General features: G+C 32.7%; 1 protein-coding gene across 1 annotated transcript; it reads right to left on the bottom strand.

Annotated features, from left to right (window-relative positions):
- Positions 1-6,076: 6,076 nt before the first annotated feature.
- LOC131004921 (cytokinin dehydrogenase 3) lies at positions 6,077-8,513 on the bottom strand. Its single transcript, XM_057931688.1, has 5 exons — positions 7,777-8,513; positions 7,274-7,401; positions 6,939-7,202; positions 6,617-6,870; positions 6,077-6,539 (listed from the first exon to the last, which is right to left on the bottom strand). The coding sequence occupies exons 1-5, from the start codon at positions 8,387-8,389 to the stop codon at positions 6,230-6,232; spliced, it is 1,569 nt and encodes a 522-aa protein (XP_057787671.1). The 5' UTR covers positions 8,390-8,513; the 3' UTR covers positions 6,077-6,229.
- Positions 8,514-9,034: the final 521 nt, after the last annotated feature.

Genomic DNA, 9,034 nt, shown 5'->3' with positions numbered 1-9,034 from the left:
AATAGTGTTAGAAATTGAAATTGGGATTTGGTTGTTGTCTTGCCTCTTCACATATAAATACTATCTACAAATGAACAACCAAATCTTTGCTGATGCTTCACACAATTTAGGGAGAATCTTATTTCCATCACCTTCATAATTCCCTAATATCTAAACTATTTGAATTCAAATATTCTGGACAACGATGTATTCAATTCTTCATTACTTGACTCATTAAGTTGCAGAGGAACTAAGTGAATTTGAAAATATAAAATATTAAATTATTGTTTCACTTATTATATAGTTATTCCTTAATCTTTGTTAATAAAGCTACTAGACGAATTTCAAATCTAAACATATACTAAGTTCAATTAATTAAATTTAAATAAGCTACCACATAAATGACGAAATATATAGATCTTCTGTCTCATATTTTTTTGTGTCCAACGTGTTATACTATTCAAATTATACTAAAACATATTAAATTAAAATTGAGAAAATATCATTAAAATTGTACAAAATTAAAATTGGGACACCAAAAGTGACATAAAGAATCTCTTGTGCATATATATAGCTAAGTACACACGGTGGACATACGGGATGAGATTCAATATCCCACAATTTTATGAATTTATTATTATATTATAAATTATATTTAATTTTTATTTCAAAAATTAAAATTTTAAAAAGCTTATATACAAAAACTTTGAATTTATCAACATATATTATTATCTAATAAAAGTGAAATTAAATGATAAAAAATAATTATGTACCTAGTTACCAATAAAAAAATTAAATTAGCACATTCAAAATTGAAATCAGAGAAAAATATATTAGAAAATAAATAAAATTGAAAGTGGAACACAAAATGTGATATTAAGTGTGGTATAATACTGGATCTCAATTTGATCATTACACATATATTAAATTTGCGCTTAATATATAGTATATCCACGTCCCATATATATACACCGAACAAAGTCGAAACCAAATTAAATAAAATTATAAGACAACATTTTGAGTTTGTATATTTTTTTTCTTTTCCTTGGATTAATAGAAATTAATTTGAATTCGTCACGTTGATGTAAGCAACACAATTGCTTTATAACGAGTGCTAGCTTCTCATCTCACACAAACTATCTAATCACAAATGCAGATTCTATTCCACAAACGAGTGGAGATCCTCTTTCTTCTCTCCTTCGCTTCAATCCCACGTTTTATAATATTACCATTCAACAACCACTTCTTTTACTTTACAGGAGTTGTATATATAATTGGCCCTTGAATTTCTTGTTTCAATTAATCCTTTTTTTGTTTTGGTTGCTAGCTATAAAATCAAGCTTTTGAATTTTCAAATTTTATTTAAGAAACCAGCAATAATGGGTGGAATATTAACACTAATTTAATTAACCTAGAACATTGGTTTAGTTTACATTGAAGCTTTAAAAAGATTATTCAATGTGGACAGATAGGAAAAATACATAACGTTCCTCTCAAATCTCTGAAAACCTTTTGGCTAAATAAGGGCTCCGATCCATTTAACTTAGTAAATAAAAACTAATTAGTAATTAATAAGTCGAGGGACATAGTGACATTTTCTAAAATTATTCTTGTGTATATTGTGGCAGTGTTTCCTACACAAAATTTGCAATCCTTTGATCTAAATATGGGCTTTTAGAGATTTTAATTAGATCTTTTCAAGGCATTAATTAGATCTCTTTCATGCATCACAGTGCCAAAAAAGCCCATGTTATAAAAAGTTCGCACATATTAGAAAAAAACAAGTTCAAACGCTGCCTGTAACATTTTGGAATATTATTTTTCCCAATTTTTTTTAATGTGGGCACAAACTCCTCTAAGTTTATTTTACTTAATATATACTTTTACTATTGTATTGTACGCACTAGACTTATTCTTAATTAGACCAAGCTATATATATATATATAGTTAATTTTCTTTGCTGTCGACATTCCTGTTAAACTTTTATATGTTTGCATGACTTCCAAAAAATTGTTTAGTAATTGAAACATTATAAAAGTAGAGTTAATTAAACTTAAAATCATATAGATTTGTTTAGTAATTGAAACATTATAAATAAAAGTAGCTAGAGATAAACATAAAACAATATATGATCAAAATCGATAATGGCAGATCATATCAATGGTTAAATCTGCAATTTTACTTTTAAGTTTTCTATCTGCAAGTTTCAAGCGAGTTTACTCTCATCTCATTGTAACTCAGGTTAAATCTAATCTCCTTCTCCGGTTTATTTAGACTTAGGTTTGAGTGTTGAGCTTCACCAGGTTGGTTCCAATTAAGTAAATTTTCCCATAAAATTGAGGACAACTTTTCTAGATAGGCGACAAACCTTAATGAGTATTCTTAAATCATTACACCTATTAAAAGGGGAGAGGATAATCATGTCCCTAATCACTTATCACGTGTTAGAAAATTAATCAACAGATCCAATAAATCATTATGTTTGCATTTCGGTGTTATACTAATTTGTAAATGCACGCACGCCTGCAAAACAAATTAATCATTACGTTAGAATTTTTTTTCTTTCTTGCACGAATGTCTGAAAATATCATTCACATTATATATGAATAAATAATTAATAAATCTATATAATTCATACGCGGACATTGTGCACTATTATGAGCATCCATCGTGAGCAATAGTTCATAATAGTCCAAGCCAAGTCAGTAACATTGATATTCAAAGTGTGTGTGAATGAGAGTTAAAATGTGTATGCATGTGAAAGGGAACCTACACACTAATAAATATATACACTGAATTATAAGTGGGGTGTGTGTGTGTTTGTATAAATCAATCTAAAAAAATATACTCAACAGCTTGCATGCACTTTTCGGGCATAGATACGATATGTATATGTAAAGAGAGACAGAATATTGTGCAGTCATAATTTTGAAACTTAAAAGTCTTGCAACTAGCTTGATTCTTTTGATGTTACAATCTCTTTGTTTTTTTTTTCACCTTCAGCCTCGCAAGCAAACAAAAGTGGGCAATAATATTCACAATCGTCCCAACTTAATGATCATATCTAAAAAAAAAAATGTGTCATCCAATGCAAACGTGTGTAGATTATAATGCGCGGATTCTTCAAAAATCAGCATGTACGGCGAATCGGATTCTTTTAGGGTGCGATTCTCTCGGATTCTCGTCGGATTCGCACCCGATTCGCCACGTGGCGTATCTTTTAAAACAATTTATAAAAATAAACCGGTTTTGCAAATTCCATAGGCGAAATTCACGTATCTCGTGCACGAAAGGCCTACACAAGGTTATTTTGATAATTTTATTTTCAGTTATGACTTATATATTGGACTAATAATATTTGAATCGTTATATTGTTGCTCAATTAACTTATATAATTGAAAATGCTTAACTTTTGGGTAAAATAAAATGTAAATTACATAGAATTAATTTAAGAAAATTTAAATTGTATATAGTTTATAAGCATTATATATCATAAAATTTTAATAATTAGATGTATCCTTGCCGAATCGTACCTTATAATTTTTAAAAACCTGTATCCCCGTACTCGTATCGTATCGCCCCCGCATCCGCACCCCGTACCTATGCAATATAAGTGTAGAATAATGAATGCTCTTGAAAAACATTAAGGATATATTAATGAGCTCGAATGAAAATATTAACTAAAATAAGGGGTGGTAACTGCACATTCGATTATCTTAATACACCCCCATTTAATTACTCGATTCATATTCCCTATTAGTAAATTCTTATACTTACACATCCTCGCCGATAAAACGTAATTTAGTTGATAAGACACTTCATTTCTAATCAATAGATTAGGAGTTAATGTGTGTGTTGAACTAGCAGTAGGAGGTTAATGTCTAAAACTTGAGGTCCTGAGTTCGAGTCCTCTGTCACACGATCTTTAAATTTATTTATTTATTTATATATATAATTTATCAAAAAAAAAAAAAGATTGGGAGTTAAAGTCATCTAGGAGTTGCTTGGTTTGTAGGATTAGATATTATTAGTCTTGTAATATCATGTTCGATTGGGGTGAGTCGGTACTTAATCTCCAGACAATGCCACATAGAATCAATCATAGCTTATGAATTTTGGCCTACCCCGGTAACCTTAAATATCTCTAATATATATAATCAAATAAGCAACACGCACGCAGTCGGAACACTACACTACCCACACAAAGATGGAAAAACTACTCGGAAGGTGGGAACACTACCCACACAAAAGTGGAAAAACTACTCGCACACAAACGGGATTTGAGCCCAAGACCTCTCACAAAGGAGAGTCTTTGAGTGCCTCAGTTTTGCCACTTGAGCTAGCCCTCATCGGCATAAAAATATTGAACTTAAATAATAAATATATGACAAATTGATAAGTCTTATTACAATTTTGAATTTAAATATAAAAAGATTCTTATGTTATATAAAAATTATAAAAACTAAAAGTTGTATATATATCCTTAAAAATAGTTAGTGATAAGCGTGCGTGCGTGACAGATTCGGCATGTATTCAATACCTCTTCAAGTTAGAACCAAAAATAGTTCACCCACGTATTCCGATTAAGTAATTAAAAGCAATTCCAAATCAATTCAAATCTTGGAACTGATTATTAAAGTGGAGCACCATCACTTAATTCTTGGACAAAAGTTAGTTTGAAACTCCAAATGTCTAAAGATAAAAGTGTGTATATATAATTAGTGTTCCCTTTAATCCACGGGTCATAATTAGGTTATCTCTCGATCGACAAACATCGTATAGTATCCCTTTAGCCGTCTTAGCGATGTAAAAATTATGAAGCTCGTGCATAAATGCGACATAATCATTAGTGTAAACTATTTAAAGTAAAATTGTTTTCGTAAATATCAATATATACCCTTTTCATTAATGGAAAATAATTAAAGTACAAGAAAATTAATTACGACTTGTCTCACTTTGGCCGTGTGAACAATTTATCGAGGCATCATTGCTCAATCCTCTTATTCTAAACCGCACCAAACTGTGAATCATTGTGAGTGCCTTTTAGACATCTAGAAAATATAGTATGTAGAAACTGTATTTTTATTGGACCTAAAGTTCCAAAAACAAAAAAGTGTAACTTTACCTCTTATTTATAGAAAATTGATTAAAATCTGGTGTGGTTGTTCAATTCATAGGGTTCATTGTCACACGTGGATTCTAAGGGATTCCTTTTCTAATATCACCGTTTATATTCGAAACAAAGCATTATTTTTTTTTATAAATTAATAATTAAATGACTAAATTTAAAAATTACGCCACGATGGACTCGAACCTAATATAGTTGGTCTTAGACATTAATACTTTACCATTAAGCCAATACACGCACACATAACAAAGCATTATTAGTACTAATTGATGCCTTGAATAAATTATAAGCTTAATTTGGTGTGTATCAGGTATATATGCACGCGTGTATATATATTTTTATAGGGTGCGTTCATTTTCGTTGTAAATTTTTCATTGGAAAATAATGAATAAGAATAGATGAGAAAATATTATATTTTTCTCATTTTTATTATATGTTTATTAGAGATGAAAATAATGAAAAATATTGAGAAAAAATGGGTGAAAATGAGTTGTCCGAGAAAAAAAAATTCACCTTGCTTGGAAAAAAAATTCTACCATAATAAACATATACTATGTGAAAATGATAGAAAAATGATGAAAATACATCTGTTCTTTCATTTTTCATCAAAGTAAATGGAGCTAAAGTTTAAAGTTGAATCGCCCGTTTTTTGTTTTCTATTTCCTCTATCTAGTAAAAGGTAAACAAGAAAAACTCGAAACACATTTTTCTTGCATTTTAACCTTTTATTTTGAGTATATATAGTTTTAAGATTGTTAATTAGGATATGATTCACTTATTTAATTAGAATATATAATTATTTTTATATTTATTTTGCATTTTTAATTAACTACTGATTTTCATAATTAGGGAATATATTTTTTTTTGTTAATTTCAATTTTTAATGATAAATATTAATTAAGGTTCATTATATTTTTATGACAAAAATTTATGAAATAGTTAAATTAATAGTAGTATGACAAAGTGGAACACAAAAAAGTTGCAGGACAATGGATGCATGTGAAGAGGTACAATTCTTTTCAACACAAAACTGAAGTACGTACTGCAGACTATGGCACTGAAATATATACCTTGCGTTGGATAAATGGACCTAATTATATATTCTACAAAATTATCTGCATCTCATATATCTGAGTAGGTAACAGAATCAAAAATATTTTGGCCCCTAGATAATATCATTCTTGGATCGAACTCCATCTTTCTTTCTTCAAAACTTTCCCATTTGCCACCAAAATGCTTCATCCAATCTCTCCTAGATTTATAGTGGGGGAGATACTGCTTGATTTCGATGCCTGCTTCTTCACAGAATTTGATTATCTCATTATTCTGGGCTTCGAAATATCCCCGCTCGTGGGCCCCGCACGTGTGGAGCAGCCCTAGAGTGTAGAAGATGTCCTCATCTGGTGTGACAGCAGACATTCTATCATCCCATCTGCAAAGTTAAGATTAATTAAAGTGAACCCAAATGAATAATTTAAAAAAGAAAAGAAAAGAATATATATATTCTACTTTTTTCGGTGAAAAGGGTAGAAAAGGATGGGTCCGGTGGTTTGGTTATGCCTCCCAATTATGTTGATTAGCACACCCGAATGAAAATCCAGCAGTCGAGATTTTGGGACGAACAGATTTAGCCATGGGTGCGCCTGCGCCTCCTTCTCCGCCTCCAAGTTCCCCACTCTTGCTAGAAAATCCATCATCGGAACATCTTTCATGAAAATGAATCCATCTACGAAGCTCAGATTTTCTACCATCATCTCTATTTCCTGTAATTATTTTACCAATTAATTAGAAATAGTATATATAGGATGTGTGCATGCAGATATGTACGTACCTGATCAATGGTGTGGGCAGTGAGATGGTCGTAGTATTTGACGAGTTCGATGGAGTAGAGGAGGCCTTGATTGTTTTTCAAGAGAGTGGCAATTTTGGATTGATGGTAAGATGAGTAGAAAGAAGAGGATCTCCAGTTATTTGGAGGGCTTTTGTCTGTGAGTAGGGACCCCTCCACATAATTTGCTCCATTTATTGAGATGAGGTGTTCTTCATCTCTTGTGAATTTCGAGAAATCACTGTATATCATTCTCACCCATTTTGCCTATAATCAAATACATATATATATCAGGACACTTATTTAAAAAAATAATTAATTAAAGAGAAATTTCTTACTCTTGTAGGAGCTTTATCTAGGATGATTCTTGCTCTGACTATGATGCCGAACTGACCGAGGCCGCCAAGAACTGCGAAAAATAGCTCAGAATTCATGTGGTGGGAGCATGTTATCAAATCTCCTTTACCTGAACAAAAAAGCACCACAATATTACTTGATTTCTTTTCTTTATTTTAGGTAAAGGAAAAAAAAAACGTGACTATAATAATAAGATCGATGAATGAATATCTATTGTTTTATTGTACACCTAGTTAGGTAGCACGTGGAGGTGTACATTCCCTTGACAAATTTGATGTCAAGATATTACCTAGAACCTCAACATAAATATATTATCGATGCCAAAATCTAAAAGCAAAATTATTCATGTATTTTAGTGTAGGTCCAGTAACATATATATGTATGTGATGATCTTGTTGTGTACCAGTACCACGATACCTAGTATTCTCAAACACTTTCTCTTTCATCATTCAGAATCCTAAATGAAAAAACATGAAGCATGCACCTGTGACAACATCCATTTCAACAACATTGCTAATCTGAGGGCCATGAAGAAACGCCTGCCCACTGATGCCGCCGTTGGACAGCGTCCCGCCCACCGTCAGGTACAGATAGTCCGTCCACGACACCGGCGCCAGCCCGTGCTCCGACGCCGTGGCGCGCAGCACGTCCACCCACAGCTGCTCCCCCCCGACGTCGGCGTAGTGAAACCCTAACGTGGGGTGCCGGGAAACCCTCACGTTTCGAGTCGGGAGGGACGACATGTCCACCACCACGCCGCCGCGGGCCATGGCCTGCCCCCTCACGGAGTGGCCGTGGCCGCGCACGGAGACGCCGAAGGGGGTGGAGCAGTTGTTGGAGAATTTCACGAGGTCGATGATGTCGGCGATGGATGAAGGGTAGAGAATTGCAGATGGAGCCTCGTGGACGAGGTTTCCGTAGTCGTTTGAAGCTCGTTTCATGGAGTCGACGTCGTTGTGAAGCCTCGACGCTATGTCGAGTGACTGAATGTGGCTAGGGATTGCGGTAGGCCATGGCATCAGCTCACCAGAAACGCAGAGAAGATAGGTTAGAATTGTCAAAATTTGTGAAGAAGAAATGGGGGAATGGTTTGCCATTTTAGAGCTAGCTATAGAGGGTTTTGTGATGGACTTGATTTAATTTCGTGATGGGAGGTGTAATTTATAGAAGGTGTATGAGTTCTATATTTACAAATAATGTTAGTATTTTCTGTTTTGGAGTGATGGTATATGCATAATGAAGATTGCATTAATTGTATACGTTATTCACATTTTATTACTTGAGCGTGCAACATATGTATGTATATATGTATGTGTTTTGGTCCTAAATCAGATATCGTGAGTGCAAGATGAAAACAACGGCCAAGTGTCCACTAGTGTGATTAGTAATAAAAAAAATGTCGTTTCTTTAAGACATCTTTTTCTTTATTTTTAACAATACTTTAAAAATATTCTACTATTTTTTTAATTGCTAAATTAATTACTGCACAGATTTTCCCATTAACGTTATTTCTGGAATTTTACACGCACTTGCACACACGTGATACTTGTGGGCGCAAACAGTGACACACATACATGGTGTATATTTATAAATACAACCTGTGCATATATAGCACAGCCGTACATACAAGCATTTTAGTTTCATGTAAAGAAAGACGAGTTTGATCTCATGGGTAATCGAATCGATCCGAAAATTTGAAATATGGCTCAGTTTGATTTTTCAAATGAATTTGGTTATTTGAT

The sequence above is a fragment of the Salvia miltiorrhiza genome, unplaced genomic scaffold, assembly GCF_028751815.1.
Source record: "Salvia miltiorrhiza cultivar Shanhuang (shh) unplaced genomic scaffold, IMPLAD_Smil_shh original_scaffold_468, whole genome shotgun sequence".
Taxonomy (NCBI): Eukaryota; Viridiplantae; Streptophyta; class Magnoliopsida; order Lamiales; family Lamiaceae; genus Salvia; species Salvia miltiorrhiza.
Note: the sequence above shows the minus strand (reverse complement) of the source record. Positions and strands in the feature narration are given on the sequence as shown.

Bases quoted from the DNA above. Each gene is read 5' to 3' on its own strand.
- LOC131004921 (XM_057931688.1), bottom strand. From the start codon at position 8,389: ATGGCAAACCATTCCCCCATTTCTTCTTCACAAATTTTGACAATTCTA. The intron at 7,203-7,273 runs GTAAGAAATTTC...ATTTGATTATAG, and splicing joins TAGATAAAGCTCCTACAAGA to GCAAAATGGGTGAGAATGAT. The intron at 6,540-6,616 runs GTAGAATATATA...TTAACTTTGCAG, and splicing joins TACCCTTTTCACCGAAAAAA to ATGGGATGATAGAATGTCTG.